Genomic DNA, 19,197 nt, shown 5'->3' on the forward strand with positions numbered 1-19,197 from the left:
CATTGTATAAATAGTTAAATACCTACCAACTACTTTATTATAGATGGATTTTCACAATAACCGGTAAAAGGGAAACAAAATGTTTTTATTAATACTGAAGTCAATACCAAGTAATTTAGGCATTCCACTTATGTTGTACCTTAAGGTGAATATAAGCCTGTTTAAAAATACCCTTAATGAAACTATAGTTACAAGAGTATTTGTTTGGAGGTTTATCACCTAAGTACCGTCTTCGGTAGCGAGTAAATATATTACTTAGATAGTGGGTAGTGGGTTAGTTACATATCTCACACACAAAAAAAAAACCTTCAAAATGTCGGATGTAAAACTTCCTACTTTCGATTCGTTATTTTATTTTTTTTTTTAAGACATTTCAATTTAGCATATTTAGTTTTAAGTATAACTTATATGACTCCATCAGGAATGGTGTATTATAACCTGCATAACCTATTAAGCAGGATACCTTTAGTTGCGAATCACCATCTCATCTTTAACTATACTCTATTGTTATCATTATTGACAACAATGCGCTACTAGCCGCACAATATTAAGGATTATAAATGTTTCATTAGACAAAGACAAGCTCTGGGTTCTGAGAAGGGCTGAATATTGAGACTAAGAGCCTGTTGTTGTAACATATTGTCCCATAAAACAGGCTCTTCATATATCAAACTGTCTTGTGTGGTAATGCACGACTTAAATATATCAGCTTTAAGTTTGGCTTAGATTTGAGTGTGTTTATCTTTTAGCAACTGAGTGGAATTAAGACACGTTTTTATTGTGACATTGATTATTTTTTTGAATATTTACAGAATTGTCCAAATAAAGAAGATTTGTGAACACACATTTTCAACGTCTTAACTTTAAATGTTCTAGAATAGTGTTAAACCGTACATCTACTGTGAACGTCGAGTATATAAGTATTATCTTTTTTGATTGAACCAGAGCTCCTATTGGCTGTCATCAGCGTTTTGAAACTGTATGAGAATGACAAGGTAGGTAGTTACTGCTCCTGCGATCTGAAAAATAGCAAACAATAAAAAAAACCAAGTCTAAGAGTGGAATTAATAATTTACAGCAGAAAATGTATTAGCTAGTGAGCTAATAGTAAATACAAATTGACGTTATACAGACACAACATCTTTTTAGTTGCCACGTACAATTGGTTAAACGACAAGAATGAAAAAAGAGAAAATAAGGTTATGTTACAATGTTCATGACAATATAGATAAACGAACTAAAGACACAACTTTTAGTTAAGCTAAAAATCAACCTGATAGATGGACAGGTAAAAATCATTAGAAAATTACTATACAGAGAATAAACTAATGATAAATATAGCTATCGCTTTATATACAACTTTGCATACTCAAAAGTGACCTACCGATGTCAATATTGGGCAGTGCAGAGGAAACAAACCAAACACAGTGAACTCCGCCTTGTAGTGAAGCAGTTGAAGAACAAACGTTTCCAGCTGAAAAGTGTTGATGAAAAGTTGGTTAGTTAGCTCGGACTATCAATGTAAAAAACGTTTTACTAGTTATTACCAGGCAAAGTTTTATATATGGATATCAACATAAGCCATATAATGTAGGAGCTATGACTAAATAACTTGGTTAAATACTGTCGAAATAAACTTAATCCTTAAAATTTGTCATGCCAGAATTTCTTTACCTCTAGAGTTTTCAAATTCCAATAAACGTATTTCAAAGAGTGTACACAGTGTACAAAATACTTTTAAGATGCTATAATATTAATCACTTCTATTAGACTTTCGTTCAACTAAACAGGCGAAAGACAAAAATGAAATAAAGTCCTATCATAAACACTATAGGTTACGGAATGTTTCGGGAGAACAAAATTAACAAAGTACCACAAGCGAACCATCTGAGCGTGTTCATAGATATATTCATTTCACGTTTTCCTAACTTGCTCAGCAATTAAAAAATTTTACTTTTTATTAAGATATCCTATCCTTTGTTTATTTTAAATGATAATTCATAAAAGCTGTGCCAATCAAATATTGTTTAAAATATTTTAAGTCCATTTGAACTAGCAATTTCACAAGAACCGAAATACATGTAAAATTATGAATACTTGCTTGTTTTTGTGTTTCAGGTCGCATTTCTCTGTTAAGATGTCTACATATCATTGGGGCGGTTTTCTGAGCCTAAAATGAAGTTAACAAGAAATTAGTTAAAGGATACAATTGACTTAAAAATTACAATTTTCTTTAAACAATCTAAAAAATCATATTTATTCGGCTATAATGCTGACCTACGACATCCATCCAGGGGTTCAGTGGCCCTGATAGGAAGTCATCTATTAAAAATGAAACAAAAAAATTACCATTAAAAGAAAAACATTAGGTTACCTCTTGAGACGCATTTGTACAAGGAATCATGAGAAATATGAGGTTGAGAGAGTGGGCGATGACCCAAGCACATTGGTGGAGGAGGAAGGTGATAGACTTCTCCGACACATGCTCCTTGGAATACAAGTTGACTGAGAAGAAAAGGAAGTAAGGGGCGATGATGATGTGAAGAAACAAGGAGAACATGTGAGCGAGGAGGGGCCAGCTAAAGATACTGTTGGTCTTGTGTATGATGCCACAGAGAGTCCAGTGTAGATCGCTGAGGCGAGGGAGACCAATGAGGTAACGGACTGTGTCATCTGATGTATCTGTAAAGGAACAAGTAGAACATGTGAGATAGGAGTGGCCAACTGTAGATACTGTTGGTCTTGTGTATGATGCCACAGAGAGTCCAGTGCAGATCACTGAGGCGAGGGAGACCAATGAGGTAACGGACTGTGTCATCTGATGTATCTGTAAAGGAACAAGGAGAACATGTGAGCGAGGAGTGGCCAGCTGAAGATACTGTTGGTCTTGTGTATGATGCCACAGAGAGTCCAATGTAGATCGCTGAGGTGAGGGAGACCAATGAGGTAACGGACTGTGTCAGCTGATGTATCTGTAAAAGGAAAAGTAAACTTGTCAAAAATCCAGCCTAGGTATCTGGACATAACATAAACCAGGTGCTTATGTTATCCATATCAGCACAGTAGTACAAGAAACTTGTAATAGGCCTACTGCTGCTTGCGATAGTAATACTGCTACTCACTTCCTGTAGTTAGTCCTAACCATTAGATCCTAGTACTGAATCTTACAGATACAATTTACATCATGCTAACCTTATTGAGCCATCACAAAAATTTACCTGCCACAAAGTCATACAAGCACTATTTTAGTCTGACAAGCTGTCGAAGAAGCTTTAAATAATTGTTAGGCCCTGTACCGTTAGATAAATAAAAGTTTAAAAATTGACGTCCTTGATAGACAGTAATTAATTAATTATTGGTTAATTCAGTGCAACATTTGAACTTTAAGATAGGCTGAACTTAATATAGTTTTTCAAAAGTATGATTTTAATATGATTTTTCCTCTAACTTAAAAGTAAATAAACAACAACATACAGGCTGGTTTCTCCACTGCGGGCAAGTTGGTGAGTTTGAGGAGTCCGGTGAACCTGAGATGACTCAACTCGTTAGAGATTCGTTCATTGACGAGTCGGAACCTCGCCCTGATGCTGTCTACCACCGTCATGTACTGCAGTTGGAGAGCTAGAGCAGTGAAGTGCAGAGTAACCACAGGCAGATGTACCGGCACTCTGGAGTGGAACTGGCCATTGACAGAATAGACAATTGTAGAGTGGAATATTAACATAGAATATATTTTTTTGTCCTATGACGCTAGGCACGAGCCTGGGAAAGTTTTACACATTACTTCAGGCTAGACCTAGGGGTTGCGGCATTATTACTTAGATAAAATCCATTTGTGACTTGGTGGGGATCGAACCCGGGACCTCAGGGACCGAAGTACCTAGCTCTAACCACTACGCCAGCTCACTCCCCCAATAGAATGACATAGAATATACGTGTATTACATTAATGATAAGTAAATGAAAAAACGTAAAATAACACTTAAAACATGTCTTTCGTCTCTTATATGTTAGGTGTTTCAGACTATTTTTTTTTACTCTTATGGATAACACTAAATATTTATTGTATTTTACTTGCTAAAAATAGACTAAGTATTATAAATCCTCACACAACAACTGATAGAGAACAAGACAGTTAGAGAGATAACCCCAGCCAACAACCACAGCTTGTAGTGTGAGTGAGAGGGCCGAGTCTTGATGACGTCATCAAACCTCTGCAAGTCTTCGTACAGCCGCACCAAAGAGCCAAAGTGTCTAGCAGAGTTGACCACGGCCACCACTGCAGACAGGCTCAGGGAGAATATGTCGCACAGCATTACCTGCAGGGGAATTAAGTTATTTTGTGGTTTTGGCAGGGACAGAACATAGAAAGTCGAATAAAGGACTTGCCAGAAAAGACAAGTCAGAAAAAAACTTGATAGGTATAATGTATAATATCGGTGGCCAAATCAATTCCCCACAGCGAATGACTTTTAAGGACTGATTGGATTAGAAATTAGACCTTCATGTAGATTCAACTATTTGATAACTATTTCTTTCCTTGTTTAGTAAGTTACAAATTCATTTAAAGCCAGAAAGTAGGGGAGGAAGATACTTTAAGATAGCCTAAGTTAAGTGAGAACATTTCATTTGAAAGGAGTTTTTCCAACCAACCACAACATAATGACCAACACTTTTACTTAATACGTTAAAATAAGCATGCTGCTCTCGAGTTTTTTTTTTTCTAAATTAAATGTTACGTTTTACTTTGCCGTAAGTCTATCGATTCGAAACCTTGTCAAACAATAAACCTATATTTTATAAATGATTAAGAAGAACCATTATAATAAGTACACCCAATGTATTAAATCATTATGAAACTAGTAAATAAACACATATTTTAATTAGTCTTACCGCAAAAGTCGTGTTGTTCTTTATTTTGACACCTGTTATGTTCAGTTCGTAGTTTGATGAGAGAAAACAAGCAATAGCTTGGTAAGATACAACTGTTAAACTGTAAAAGAACAAAATTAGAGAGAATTTCACTTTATGAGTAGGAGCCAAGTTGAAACTCGTTGTAGGAAATATACCTAATACTGCAAAGAAAATCAACAGAACTTTAGGCAATAAGGGTTCCATGTTAGGAGTAATATTTAGTAGAAGCTTTACACCATACTGAATTTACCTGGTGAATTTACTTTGAAGACTTTGCTCTACTTTATACAACGACAAATATTTACCTTCCATGACATCGTTGGTTTAATGTCACCATTTTAACTTGTCTCCCTTCTTTACTAAAAAATTCCCCTTCAACACCCAAGAGAGGTTTCCAAGTACTTGTTTATAAAATAAACAGTTCCCAGCTCTCCGTAGTGACTAGGAATTTGTAAGCAGTTCTCAACTAGGGTAAGAGGACAACAGTTTGCTTTTTTACTTGATTTTTATAAAAAGAATCTTTAAGAAAATATTCCTCTTTTGTATTTTTGACGCTAACAACAAACAGTAAACCTTATTCTTTTGTATACGGATTTAAATTAAATATTTTGCACAGTTTTATGTAGCCATCTAAAGTGTTTACTTAAAACATAGTTTATAAATTATATTCTTATAGTTATATTATTCAGACGAATCCTTAGAAAATGTTATTTTTTACGAATGCTAATTATTTAGTCATACAATTAAATCAGATTGTTCTGAGTTTTTAACTTAATTAGTTTCTTTCTTCGAAGTTAATTTTTGTGAAGATGTTATTCCGAAAAATGTTCAACAACAATACTTAACATAACGTTAATTCTTTATCCGTAATTCGGGGCTCATGTAATATTTTGCTAAGAATTCAGCGAGAAAAACATTAATCTTCGTAATATATAGATATTTAAGAAAACTCTTTCCAACCAGTTCCAGAATTAAAAAATATTTAAGTCAACGCAATTAAGTATTGAACGGGACGAATAATTTCTAAAAACGTGACTGAATAAATACAACTATAATTATTTTTAGAGATGCATTTGCCTGTATCTTTTTTGATGTCCCTGTAAGCCACAGGTGAAATGATCAAAATAATAATTTAATGGAAATGGTATAAATAAATTGGAAAGATATCAGTTTCAGCATATTGAAGGCCTGCGGGCGGTTTGTATAGAGTCTGACTTTGTTTGTTTTCAATCAACTCTTTCTATTCGTTAGGGATTTTCAATATGGACTGCATATCTAGCTCAAATAAGTAATCTCACTAGGCATACGGTATTTACATATTTCAAAAGTTTAACCCTGAATATTGTTATCTTACTGGCTCCTTTAGATGTTAATGAGTTGGTTATTGTCTCTGGTATAGGTACTAGTTCAAAAAACCTTTGTGACGTTGCCTAGCTCTTATTAAGGTTATGTTTTCATAATTTAACTAGATGTCATCTGTTCAACGCTTGTAATGTGAACCTAAAATAATACATTAGCAAGAGTTAGAATGCAATTTATTTATAGTGATTTTCACCAGAATTCTATTCAATATGTGCTGGATGAAGAAAAAACCATTACTCAGCCAAATATCAGTATTAAACTATTTAATTCCAACTATTCAAAACAAAATTAAAATCATGAGCTTAAAATAATGAAAAATATTGAAATATGTTATTAGAATGTGTACCAATACACAAAAAGTATATTTAATAATGTTGATAGTAAAGTTAAGGTTAAATATCCACCACAATTAAAATGTAGCTATGATAAGAGGTTAACCTATTAGTTTCTCAATCTCGTTCCTAATTAACCCAAGAGCAGAAGCCAACTGCACAGTGTACGTGATTCTCTTACAAATAACTTAATTCATTTACATCTCCAAGATAATGGTTGCGCAGCCGTGCAGAAGGGGTTCGGTAAAAATGCGATGCGTTATAGGAGCTTCTTTACCACTTGAACTCATTTAAAATAATTATAAGTAGGAGGGGCGGTGATCGAGAACCAAGTAGGATCTGCGCATGAGTAGGCGGGGTTGATCGAGGCAAAACCACCCCTAGAGTGGTATTTTAATCGATAGGGGTAGTAAACATAACTTAGCTGTTAGGGGGTAGTTTTCGTAATCATATGTAGGTATTTAACATACCAAACTAATTATAGGATAAAAAGTGTGACCAGGTATCGATCCCGGGGCTCCTAGGTGATGATTTTATGTCTTTGCCATCCAGCTATGGAAGCAGTTGTGTTGTAAATTGTAGTCGTCAACTGTTCAACAACCTTAATTGTGTGTTACCAACCGATCATGTGACCACATACGCAGCTGTTAAACATAACCTCAAGGTGAAATCCTTCCTGCCATAACCTCACTTTACGTATTGTGTACGCATTCCACCAACTGTTCCCGCCATAACCTCACTCTACGTATTGTATATGTAGTCATTTCTATTTAATTATTAAACTATGTAACCAAGATCGTACTGGATACGCAGCTGATAAACATATTTTCAAGGTAAAATTCATCCTACCATAACCTCACTCTACGTATTGTGTACGCACCCCACCAATTAACCTCTCGCCAACTCTTACCAATGACATAACCTCACTTGTGTACGTTGTCACCCTGCTTTCCTGCCATGACCTCACTTTACGTAAATGTAGTTATTTCTATTTAATTATTAAACTCAGTTACAGTTACGTGTTTATATTGGTAAACAATAATACCAGCTGATCATATGACCAAGATCGTACTGCATACGCAGCTGTTAACCTCACTCTACGTATCGTATACGCATTCCACCAATTAACATGACCTCACTCTACGTAAATGTAGGTGTCTAATAGCGATTAGCGGAGTTCAATTGCTGATGATAATGTTATTACCGTCAATATTGATAGCGTTATCTTTGATAATGATGCCGTTATGATACATTCCTCCATCTACACAAACATTTTACTCAACAAATGATTTGAGGTAAGTCGTATGTAACTCTAGGCTCTAACTAAATACTATTTCGATTGTGTATTATAAAATGAGTATAAATTATTAAAAAAACTCTCTACTAGGTTGCAGCTCCAATGCTATGTAAATCTGTTTGTAAAATCAGCTATGGTTAGCTGAATTAATGCCAAAGTTTGTATTCTATCTTATATAGTGTGAAACTTGATACAATGCCTTTTAATTAGCTGTACTAAAAGGCATATCTCTAAAGAAACACTTCTACCTACATATAACAAATGCGAAAGAAATTATAATCACCATCGTTTAAAAAAGATGGCTTAAGTGGAACTTTACCGTTGAGCATAAATTGGTTCTCCTAAAGGCTACCAAATGTGTTATTTTTGGTTAGGGTTAGCGCTGGAGGTTCACGGGTTCGACTCTAAACAACCACAAAACATGTTATTTCTAATTTGGTTAGCGCTGTAGGTTAACGGGTTCAATTCTAACCCGATTGGGTTGGTTAATGGGTTCGATTTTAACCCGATTGGGTTAGTTTTAGAGGTTAACGGGTTCGATTTTAATCCGATTGGGTTAGGGCTGTAGGTTCACGGGTTCAATTCTATCCCGGTTGGGTTAGTTAACGGGTTCGATTTTAACCCTAATGGGTTAGTTTTAGAGGTTCACGGGTTCAATTCTAACCTGATTGGGTTAGTTTTAGAGGTTCACGAGTTGAATCTTAACTCGGTTGGGTTGGTTAATGGGTTCGATCCTAACCTGATTGGGTTAGTTTTAGAGGTTCACGAGTTTGATTTTAACCCGGTTGGGTTAGTTTTAGAGGTTAACGGGTTCAATTCTAATTCAACTGGGTTGGTTAAGTGGTTTGATCCTAACCTGATTGGGTTAGTTTTAGAGGTTCACGAGTTGGATTTTAACTCGGTTGGGTTGGTTAATGGGTTCGATCCTAACCTGATTGGGTTAGTTTTAGAGGTTCACGGGTTCAATTCTAACCTGATTGGGTTAGTCTTAGAGGTTCACGAGTTGGATCTTAACTCGGTTGGGTTGGTTAATGGATTCGATCCTAACCTGATTGGGTTAGTTTTAGAGGTTCACGAGTTCGATTTTAACCCGGTTGGGTTAGTTTTAGAGGTTAACGGGTTCGTTCCTAACCTGATTGGGTTAGTCTTAGAGGTTCACGGGTTCAACTTTAACCCGGTTGGGTTGGTTAACGGGTTCAATTCTCATTCAACTGGGTTGGTTAAGTGGTTTGATCCTAACCTGATTGGGTTAGTTTTAGAGGTTCACGAGTTGGATTTTAACTCGGTTGGGTTGGTTAATGGGTTCGATCCTAACCTGATTGGGTTAGTTTTAGAGGTTCACGGGTTCAATTCTAACCTGATTGGGTTAGTTTTAGAGGTTCACGAGTTGGATCTTAACTCGGTTGGGTTGGTTAATGGATTCGATCCTAACCTGATTGGGTTAGTTTTAGAGGTTCACGAGTTCAATTTTTACCCGGTTGGGTTAGTTTTAGAGGTTAACGGGTTCGTTCCTAACCTGATTGGGTTAGTTTTAGAGGTCCATGGGTTCGATTTTAACCCGGTTGGGTTGGTTAACGGGTTCTATTTTAATCCGATTGCCTTAGTTTTAGAGGTTAACGGGTTCGATTTTAATCCGATTGGGTTGGTTAACGGGTTCGATCCTAACCTGTTTGGGTTGGTTCACGGGTTCAATTCTAACACGATTGGGTTACTTTTAGAGGTTAATGGGTTCGATCATAACCTGATTGGGTTAGTTTTAGAAGTTCACGGGTTCAATTCTAGCCAGTCACTAAACGCTTAATTTCTGGTGGGGATGATTTTTAGTGTTGTAGTGTAAATCCAGAGGTTCACGGGTTCGATCCTAACCAATCACTAAACGCCTCATTTCCGATTGGACGTTTTTTGTATGGTGTTGTAGTGTGAGTCCTTGATCCTAGAGGTTCAAGGTTTGATCCCAACCAATCACCAAACATTTCATTTTCGTAGTTTAATCCTCAGGGGTAGTGAATACATATATATTTGATTGTTAGGGAGTTGTTAGCGTTGTTAGGGGTAGTTTTATGTTTTGTAATTCATATGTAGGAGTTACCAGTTGATCATGTAATCTTTCTGTTAAGATTGTACTGTATACGTAGGTATTTCTATTAAACTATTTTTGTTTACAGGGCACTTGTTGGGAGTTGGACAATGGATGAGATTAGGAAAGCTGTAGAGAAAGGGTATATTGTACTAGACATGTATGAGTTGTGGGAGTATCAGGTAGCAACATATGAAAACGGGGGCTTGTTCACTGACTTTATCAATAAATTCTTAAAGATGAAACAGGAAGCTTCGGGCTATCCAGAATGGTGCAAGACTGAGGAGGACAAAAACAAGTATATCGCAGATTATCTGGGACATGAGGGAATAAAGCTAGAGAAAGACAAAGTTATAATCAATGTTCTTAAGTGGGTAAACTATTTACCAACCATATTTAACTAGGCACAATCCCGATTACTATATTTCTTTCACCTGTCCTTCATTATGGGTAACATGTAAATTAGCCTTTACCGTAGATATTTTAACGAAGGATTCCTCTAATAATTTGAAACCCAAAGGCTTTATGCCTCTGAAATTGCAACTATTCCATCATTCAAAGTAAATAGTACGTTTACAGTATAAACAGGAAAAGTAATCACTGACAACCTTTAATTTGTTGGTAAAGCCTAACAAACCTATGACATATATGCGAGAGACAATATAGCTAAAGCATGTGTTAAAAAAAAAGGTTCAGGGCAAACTCAAAGAAATAACTATGTAATAAGACAAAAGTTAAATTGCCTCTGTCCGCCAGTTGAGTAACCCTTTACAGGAAATTGATGGATTATATCAACAGTCTTTGAACTTATGCTCTTTTACTTACTAACAGTCTTGGTAGACATGTACACAACACGTAACATTAATGAAAATAACTGTGCGGTAGGCCTAATTTAGGGACATGTAGAGATGCGTGTCGGTCGTTTGTTGTGTATAACATGGGTTGGGATGTTCCGATGGAGTCAAAAAGAAGTTAGTGTACTATTATAACAAACTTAGTATACTTTGGTGAAGTGTTTTACACAATAACCTATATTTTGATAATGAGGGTGGGTACAGCATCAGGCTATGTTATTACATCTTATCTCTTTGTGTGAAGGAAAATGGCGGCATATCTTGCCGCTGTTGTAACCTCTTTCTCAAAACTATTATCAATCAGAGACAAATTTGCAAACAATTCAGTTCTGCCATGGGTGTGAAAAAATGATATTTCCAACTAAACGTAAACTGGCTCATGTGTGTGGAGAAGTATATTGTCACTTGGACATAACCACAAGGTAGTCAAGAGGAGCCCAAAAGACTGATTTATCTTCTTTGATCTAGAAACTTGCAAACATTTCAAAAACGTCAGTGTAATTGCACACTATGGCTTTGATTTTCAGTTTATACGTATGCATATCCTCGATGAAATAAAACTTACCTCAAACATCATCCCAACAGGTACTACTAATGCCAATGTTAGATTTATGTACCCTCCCATCCTCCTTTTGACTTTATTTCTGTAAAGAATACCTCCAACACCTCTTTAATACACTATGTATATGTCCAATGCCTGAAAACCGTGTTTATTGGCCTTTGTAAACCCTACCAAAAGTAAATAACAATTAATAGTATGTGAAAAGAGTATCAGAGATTCTACCTCTGGCATACATCAAAATTAGAACAATATGTATTGAAAGATGATTCTTTTATTGAGTCAGTCCTATATGTAATTTAACCTGCTAATTTAACCTCTTGAAACCTAACACTATTGGGTTAATCCGAAAGTTGTTACTGCTATGTTGAATGAGAGCGTTTCGGACTTTCACCATTATACCTATCCAATGTATAACACACATTATAACTATTAAACCTACAACTAAAATAAAACAACAGAAAAGCATGAACAACATTAACGTAAATAGGAGAAATCAGGGTTTGACATGGCTATGGAGGTTAATGTTTGTAATGTGTAGTAGTATCTTTTGTTTGTAATTTATTTTATTAATTATGATTGTTGTGGTTTTGTCATTACTCTGTTGCTTTATGGTGGGCTAAGCCGGGGAAGAAAAAGTCTGAGTAGCAAAGAGGTTGTTATAAAGGGAATGTGACTTTGTGTTAAAAATATATAGAAAGTCTTGATCACCTTGATGATAGTCCACAAACTTCGATTGAACCCATAACGGCTGAGATATGACAGGAAATGCAAAAACATACGACAAATGTGGACGGAAAGAGACAGTTCAATAGTTTGATGTTGGCTCTTTGGATCTGTATGTGTGAGCAAATGAATAATATATTGCATACTACAAGTTGTCTAAATATACCCCATTGAGTATGGTCACAGGGACTACTACATTATAATAAAAAACAACTTAAAACAAATCAATGTAATTCGAGTACAACGAACCTCAAATAAAACATAAAGCTAAAACCATGTCTAAAAATTCAACTATACAATGACATTATGGATGAAGACCATAGCACTGCAGCCGTTTAAACATTCTTTGGAAATACGTTTGTAACAAAGGTTGTACACTTGACACCCTTGAGGTGTTGCATATTTACAAGGCCCTAAAACAGGAAACCGGTGTTGTATTGAGTGAGAAATCAATTTCTAGCCCACATTTAATACTTAATAAACATTCCAAGGTAACGTTATCACTGATACCCACAGTGTTATCCTGTGATGGTAATATTAAACAGTGCAGCTGTCTATGAGAACACCCTACCAAGGATTTATGAGTGTAATGTGTAGGTACAAAGCCCCCTGATTGACCCTCAAGTGATTGACATCCGTTGAAAAACTGATATTCTTGACAACGGTACATCTTGATGTAACAGACGTTGAAACCTTAGTTATATTAAATAACAACTAAATCGGACCGGGTAAGGTAAATTAACCCATTATCATGGGCAAACCACAACAGCTAGTAAAATATTAACATATGTTGAAAGGTAGATATGTTTTAATTCTGATAAAAAATATTAAATACGCTCTGTTGTTATACTGCAAGATCTATGTTATTGATACAGTAGAACCTCCGTAACCCCATAATCCGAACACCCGCTAATTTGAATACCCCATTGCTGTATACAATACAGTAGTTCTTTCCATACTGTATGTCACCATAATTGTCAATTAACCAAACAGGCAATTATTTAAAAATACAAAATATTAGAGTGTAATTTCTACCATGTACTACAATTTAAATCAACCCAAAAACATACTACACAGAGCTATAACACATGTTTGAAGGCGAAAATCAGTGTAGACAAAGATAGTTCGAGAATCACATGCGTTTGGAGGTAATTTTGATAGTGGTTAACCTTATTTCCTGTATATAATTGCTATTGTCGTACAGTCCTTAAACTACATCACTCTCTTATTGTGTAACCGAACACGTTTTCTATACGTAAAGTGAAATATTTATACATGCTTTGATAGTTAATTTATAAACCTACATTTAAATCACCGATCACCAATAACATATAACTGTAGTACAACAACGAGCTCGCTATGATAGCTAAATCTTGAAGATTTCTCTGGAAACTTGTATATGCATAATAATAATATGTAAGTTAGTATAATCATCACAAAAACGTCGATTCCTACGGCCATGAAAACGTAGTCTTCTGCGCTCGCGAAAATGTCATTATCGTCTTGTGCAATAGCAGAGTCCAGTCTTTGGAGACATGTGTTTTATTAACTAAAATCTAGTTATCCAGCATTTTCACTAAACCCTATATTTGCCCCGAGTCCGATTAAATATGTTTGTTTTAGTCAAGAACCTTTACGAATGTAATGTAATCTACGTTTATTGATAAATGGGTGGGTTTCTATTACTTTTAACCCATTTACCATAAGTGTTGTGAAGCCTATCGTAAACACATTCTCTTAGAGCATTTTATACCGAATGTTCAAAGTATTAAAAACGGCTATTTGCTATGAATGTAATATAGCTATAGTATACGACTCTTTTAAGTTGACACTGCGTTGAAAAATACTTATTGTTAAGCAATAGTTTTAACGGAGATGTCTTTTAGATTGATATGTATTCTATGAAATAGGTAGACTTGAAGTCCTATGTAAAGCTCCTTTTACTGTTATCGAGGTTCTAATATACTTTGAATAAATAAAAAAGCCTCTTTTACAACACAAAAAATACTGATATTCAACGTATACTCTAAAGATGAAAAAAGAACTGCTAATCAAATGATAACTTTCAATTATATTACCCGATGTGAATGAAAAGCAGTGCATTTACCTCAATTGTTAGCCATATGGTATCTAGTCATGCTAAATCTTTCATAATGGTACCTACTACTATTGAGGACTATCTAGCTACACTCCTCCAAATCGAAATGTAATGACCAAACTACGTCCATGATACGTTTGGCTACGTAATAATTGTACGATAAGACACCAATTACTATATGTCAGATGTACCTTCCAGTTTAGTGTTTCTGGTTCGTACTTATGTTTGTTATGACTAATAGTATAATTACTGTGTAGGCTTACTTTGTTATACATTCACAGACATATGATCTCTACCATACTCTTAATCCCAAAAACAAAACTGTAAATGTTTACCAATACTTTGGCGTAGTTATGACAGTATAATGACTATTATAGTTATGATCTATACTGCTAATAAGACTCATCTTACACTCATCTCCAAAGGTTTAAAATACCTACGTTTGTATGGTCCCTATCTCAACATAATGTCACTAGAAAAGTAACCGTGAAATACACTTTACATCAATTCTAGTTTAACATCTAGAAGTGGAGGAGAGTACCATAATTGAGGGCGTGAAAGGTATCACGTGTATGTTGGTTTTATAGGTTTATTTACGAATGAACTGGGATATGTTGGTCAATACGCTACATTATACCTATAACCTCTGGCTAGTATGTTTGCTGAGGTGTCAAGGGTGTTGTGCTAACTTACGAGTCTTTGAAATTGTTTTGTGTTGGTTTTATTCCTGTATGTTTATATATCAAGCTTATTAATGTAGAGCTTACCCGATGGTGTTCATCTTATTTGGCTTGGGTTGGAGCTGATGGTAACAGCGAATTAAACAAAAACTATGTATATTATGGCGATGTGCCGCTTTATCCTCTTTGGATTATGTCTCAATGTAAAAAAAACCTGATGCCTGCAGTTTCCGAACGTGATAAGCTCAAAAGGCCTTTTGTATACAAGAGCTAACATATGGGGATGATATGTAAAATTATCAGTACTAGATGGATTTTTACTGTATTCAGTTTATATTCGAACAAGTTACTACAAAAACGGCAAGAAAACTGTCGGTTTTACTTAATGCCAATACATATACCGATTTGACATACTGCAGCAAAAACAGCCAATTTGAACGGTTATTTGTGTTTTCTAAGCTGTTGATACATGTTGTCTAAACATGCATGTTAGCATTTGTTTGTACGGAATCGGCCCAATGAAAAAATACATTTAGAAATTAACTCTCACTAGAAAATGAACCAAGGATTATGACATCCACCTACCTACGTTGGTCAAAGCTATCACTACCTTACATCGCATTACAACCATAACTAATTTGCTACACGAGTATGAAGATACATAGGGCTTTATAATCAAGAGAACCCATTTTTATTTCCTAAATACTCATTTTTATGTCTGGAAGTTGATAGATTTATATTTTTTCAATTGTGTTGGAGTAAGGTACTATTTTAGCTAATGAGTAAAATAACGAATGAATTTATGTTAAGTAGCATTTTAAATACATGGACAAGTAGTCATGCTTTAGACATCTCTCATTTTTTATTCCTCAGGACAAGTGTACTATTAAGGTTTCCGAACCCAGGGTTATGTCAAAACTATTATGTAGCAGATTAAAAATAGTAATTGGTGGGGATTGACCCCAGGGGCTGAAGTAACATGGTTTTCATTTTAAGTTACTACAGGCGATGGTGCTGCCTCCGACGGTAAAACATCTTTCAACACCCATAAAGTCTGTTGGTGACAACATATTTTTCATTTTCGAAAGGTTTCTAAGTCCAGAGTTAGGGAAAGATCAATTAAACAGTTTGCAAAATAGTTCTGAGCCCCTGTGTTATGCCAATAAAAAAACATCAAACTACTCGGCAGCTGGAGGCACCAAACCAGCGATTCTAGTGGTTAAGATTACCGTAAGATTGTGCCTCCAGCTGCCGAGTAGTTTGATGTTTTTTTATTGGCATAACACAGGGGCTCAGAACTATTTTGCAAACTGTTTAATTGATCTTTCCCTAACTCTGGACTTAGAAACCTTTCGAAAATGAAAAATATGTTGTCACCAACAGACTTTAGGGGTGTTGAAAGATGTTTTACCGTCGGAGGCAGCACCATCGCCTGTAGTAACTTAAAATGAAAACCATGTTACTTCAGCCCCTGGGGTCAATCCCCACCAATTACTATTTTTAATCTGCTACATAATAGTTTTGACATAACCCTGGGTTCGGAAACCTTAATAGTACACTTGTCCTGAGGAATAAAAAATGAGAGATGTCTAAAGCATGACTACTTGTCCATGTATTTAAAATGCTACTTAACATAAATTCATTCGTTATTTTACTCATTAGCTAAAATAGTACCTTACTCCAACACAATTGAAAAAATATAAATCTATCAACTTCCAGACATAAAAATGAGTATTTAGGAAATAAAAATGGGTTCTCTTGATTATAAAGCCCTATGTAACTTCATACTCGTGTAGCAAATTAGTTATGGTTGTAATGCGATGTAAGGTAGTGATAGCTTTGACCAACGTAGGTAGGTGGATGTCATAATCCTTGGTTCATTTTCTAGTGAGAGTTAATTTCTAAATGTATTTTTTCATTGGGCCGATTCCGTACAAACAAATGCTAACATGCATGTTTAGACAACATGTATCAACAGCTTAGAAAACACAAATAACCGTTCAAATTGGCTGTTTTTGCTGCAGTATGTCAAAACGGTATATGTATTGGCATTAAGTAAAACCGACAGTTTTCTTGCCGTTTTTGTAGTAACTTGTTCGAATATAAACTGAATACAGTAAAAATCCATCTAGTACTGATAATTTTACATATCATCCCCATATGTTAGCTCTTGTATACAAAAGGCCTTTTGAGCTTATCACGTTCGGAAACTGCAGGCATCAGGTTTTTTTTACATTGAGACATAATCCAAAGAGGATAAAGCGGCACATCGCCATAATATACATAGTTTTTGTTTAATTCGCTGTTACCATCAGCTCCAACCCAAGCCAAATAAGATGAACACCATCGGGTAAGCTCTACATTAATAAGCTTGATATATAAACATACAGGAATAAAACCAACACAAAACAATTTCAAAGACTCGTAAGTTAGCACAACACCCTTGACACCTCAGCAAACATACTAGCCAGAGGTTATAGGTATAATGTAGCGTATTGACCAACATATCCCAGTTCATTCGTAAATAAACCTATAAAACCAACATACACGTGATACCTTTCACGCCCTCAATTATGATACTCTCCTCCACTTCTAGATGTTAAACTAGAATTGATGTAAAGTGTATTTCACGGTTACTTTTCTAGTGACATTATGTTGAGATAGGGACCATACAAACGTAGGTATTTTAAACCTTTGGAGATGAGTGTAAGATGAGTCTTATTAGCAGTATAGATCATAACTATAATAGTCATTATACTGTCATAACTACGCCAAAGTATTGGTAAACATTTACAGTTTTGTTTTTGGGATTAAGAGTATGGTAGAGATCATATGTCTGTGAATGTATAACAAAGTAAGCCTACACAGTAATTATACTATTAGTCATAACAAACATAAGTACGAACCAGAAACACTAAACTGGAAGGTACATCTGACATATAGTAATTGGTGTCTTATCGTACAATTATTACGTAGCCAAACGTATCATGGACGTAGTTTGGTCATTACATTTCGATTTGGAGGAGTGTAGCTAGATAGTCCTCAATAGTAGTAGGTACCATTATGAAAGATTTAGCATGACTAGGTACCATATGGCTAACAATTGAGGTAAATGCACTGCTTTTCATTCACATCGGGTAATATAATTGAAAGTTATCATTTGATTAGCAGTTCTTTTTTCATCTTTAGAGTATACGTTGAATATCAGTATTTTTTGTGTTGTAAAAGAGGCTTTTTTATTTATTCAAAGTATATTAGAACCTCGATAACAGTAAAAGGAGCTTTACATAGGACTTCAAGTCTACCTATTTCATAGAATACATATCAATCTAAAAGACATCTCCGTTAAAACTATTGCTTAACAATAAGTATTTTTCAACGCAGTGTCAACTTAAAAGAGTCGTATACTATAGCTATATTACATTCATAGCAAATAGCCGTTTTAATACTTTGAACATTCGGTATAAAATGCTCTAAGAGAATGTGTTTACGATAGGCTTCACAACACTTATGGTAAATGGGTTAAAAGTAATAGAAACCCACCCATTTATCAATAAACGTATATTACATTACATTCGTAAAGGTTCTTGACTAAAACAAACATATTTAATCGGACTCGGGGCAAATATAGGGTTTAGTGAAAATGCTGGATAACTAGATTTTAGTTAATAAAACACATGTCTCCAAAGACTGGACTCTGCTATTGCACAAGACGATAATGACATTTTCGCGAGCGCAGAAGACTACGTTTTCATGGCCGTAGGAATCGACGTTTTTGTGATGATTATACTAACTTACATATTATTATTATGCATATACAAGTTTCCAGAGAAATCTTCAAGATTTAGCTATCATAGCGAGCTCGTTGTTGTACTACAGTTATATGTTATTGGTGATCGGTGATTTAAATGTAGGTTTATAAATTAACTATCAAAGCATGTATAAATATTTCACTTTACGTATAGAAAACGTGTTCGGTTACACAATAAGAGAGTGATGTAGTTTAAGGACTGTACGACAATAGCAATTATATACAGGAAATAAGGTTAACCACTATCAAAATTACCTCCAAACGCATGTGATTCTCGAACTATCTTTGTCTACACTGATTTTCGCCTTCAAACATGTGTTATAGCTCTGTGTAGTATGTTTTTGGGTTGATTTAAATTGTAGTACATGGTAGAAATTACACTCTAATATTTTGTATTTTTAAATAATTGCCTGTTTGGTTAATTGACAATTATGGTGACATACAGTATGGAAAGAACTACTGTATTGTATACAGCAATGGGGTATTCA

At 35.1% G+C, this 19,197-nt stretch overlaps 1 protein-coding gene across 1 annotated transcript; it reads right to left on the reverse strand.

Moving 5' to 3' along the window:
- Positions 1–950: 950 nt before the first annotated feature.
- LOC129000612 (gustatory receptor for sugar taste 43a-like) lies at positions 951–2,818 on the reverse strand. The gene is made up of 4 exons (XM_054427574.1): positions 2,375–2,818; positions 2,102–2,170; positions 1,385–1,474; positions 951–1,019 (listed from the first exon to the last, which is right to left on the reverse strand). The coding sequence occupies exons 1-4, from the start codon at positions 2,816–2,818 to the stop codon at positions 951–953; spliced, it is 672 nt and encodes a 223-aa protein (XP_054283549.1).
- Positions 2,819–19,197: the final 16,379 nt, after the last annotated feature.

Source organism: Macrosteles quadrilineatus, unplaced genomic scaffold, assembly GCF_028750875.1.
Source record: "Macrosteles quadrilineatus isolate MER2022 unplaced genomic scaffold, UCM_ALF_1.0 Scaffold_8__2_contigs__length_117827958, whole genome shotgun sequence".
NCBI lineage: Eukaryota > Metazoa > Arthropoda > Insecta > Hemiptera > Cicadellidae > Macrosteles > Macrosteles quadrilineatus.

Excerpts from the sequence above, each read along its gene's own strand:
- LOC129000612 (XM_054427574.1), bottom strand. The coding sequence starts at position 2,818 with ATGACACAGTCCGTTACCTCATTGGTCTCCCTCGCCTCAGTGATCTGC. Across the intron at positions 2,171-2,374 it reads GTACAAATGCGTCTCAAGAG|GCTCAGAAAACCGCCCCAAT; the intron begins GTAACCTAATGT and ends ACTTCATTTTAG. Across the intron at positions 1,475-2,101 it reads GACCTGAAACACAAAAACAA|CTGGAAACGTTTGTTCTTCA; the intron begins GCAAGTATTCAT and ends AACACTTTTCAG.